The sequence below is a fragment of the Carlito syrichta genome, unplaced genomic scaffold, assembly GCF_000164805.1.
Source record: "Carlito syrichta isolate Samal-C Ts95f unplaced genomic scaffold, Tarsius_syrichta-2.0.1 Scaffold305222, whole genome shotgun sequence".
In the NCBI taxonomy this organism is placed as follows: domain Eukaryota; kingdom Metazoa; phylum Chordata; class Mammalia; order Primates; family Tarsiidae; genus Carlito; species Carlito syrichta.
In genome coordinates, this window is record NW_007249318.1 from 147,189 (window position 1) to 148,533 (window position 1,345).

General features: G+C 45.3%; 1 protein-coding gene across 1 annotated transcript; it reads left to right on the forward strand.

Annotated features, from left to right (window-relative positions):
• Nucleotides 1-760: 760 nt before the first annotated feature.
• LOC103263697 (histone H3.3C-like) lies at nucleotides 761-1,260 on the forward strand. The gene has a single exon (XM_008061370.2). It carries the CDS (start codon nucleotides 841-843, stop codon nucleotides 1,246-1,248), a length of 408 nt encoding a protein of 135 aa, XP_008059561.1. The 5' UTR covers nucleotides 761-840; the 3' UTR covers nucleotides 1,249-1,260.
• Nucleotides 1,261-1,345: the final 85 nt, after the last annotated feature.

Genomic DNA, 1,345 nt, shown 5'->3' on the forward strand with positions numbered 1-1,345 from the left:
GGAATTCCAGTTTAGTTTGGACTGATATCTTGAATGGAAGATGTGTAAAAATTCAGGAATTGTATCAGGGCTATTATCCTCTAGACGAACTAAAAAACAGAGAGGCCAATCTGTGGGGAGAGAAGAATGGGGCAGAGACATGGAGAGAAGCAGAGATAAGAGACAGAGACAAAATATTCTCTGAAGCATTCCTTGCACATTCCAGTCACTTTCTGTATTCCTACCTCGTATTCTGTGAAACACTCCAGTATCCTTTTAACAGCTTTATATTTTGTCCTTAAGCTAGCTTGAGTAGGTTTTGATTACTTTCATCCTAAAGCTTATCATAGCCTTACTGATAATAAGGGGATAATTCAATAAATAATGATACATTATTTGTATAGTACATTGTCAAACTGCCATTTAAAATATTTTTGGGCCGGGCTCGGTGGTTTAGTCTGTAATCCCAGTACTTTGGGATGCCAAGGCGAGTGAATTGCCTGAGCCTGCGGGTTTGAGACCAGCCCAGACAACCTGGCGAGATTTTGTCTCTACAATAAATCAAAAATTAGCCCGGTGCAGTAGCGCAGGCCTGTAGTTCTGGCTACTTGGAAGGCTGAGGTGGAAGGATCACCGGAGGCCAGTAGGCCGACGCTGGGGTGGCAGTAAGTGTGCCAGTCCACTCCAGCCTGGGCAACAGAGTGAGGCTCCAACTCAAAACAAAAACAAATAACAACAACAACAACAAAATATATATATATGTATATATTTTTTAGCCGTTGCTCTTTAACTCCAGTGCCCCTCTAGCTCACCAAGCTCCAGGTGAAGGAGAAGGAGGTTAAGTAAGGAGATCTTTATACCATGACCGGTACAAAGCAGATTACCTGCAAATCCATCAGTGGTAAAGCACCCAGGAAGCAACTGGCTACAAAAGCCACTCACAATAGTGCGCCCTCTACTGGAGGGGTGAAGAAACCTCATCATTACAGGCCTGGTACTGTGGCTCTCCGTGAAATTAGATATTTTCAGAAGTCCACTGAACTTCTGATTTGCAAACTTCCTTTCCAGCGTCTGGTGCGAGAAATTGCTCAGAACTTCAAAACAGATCTGCGCTTTCAGAGCGCAGCTATTGGTGCTTTACAGGAGGCAATTGAGGCCTATCTAGTTGGCATTTTTGACACCAGCCTGTGTGCTATCCATGCCAAACGTGTTACAATTATGCCAAAAGACATCCAGCTAGCACGCAGCATACGTGGAGAACGTGCATAAGAATCCACTATGAGCCGGGCTGGGTGGCTCAGCCTGTAATCCCGCGCCTTTGGGAGGCTGAGCTGAGTGGATTGCCTGAGCCCGTGGGTTCGAGACC

What these genes read in the sequence shown, in the direction of transcription:
- LOC103263697 (XM_008061370.2), top strand. Translation starts at nt 841, where the DNA reads ATGACCGGTACAAAGCAGATTACCTGCAAATCCATCAGTGGTAAAGCA.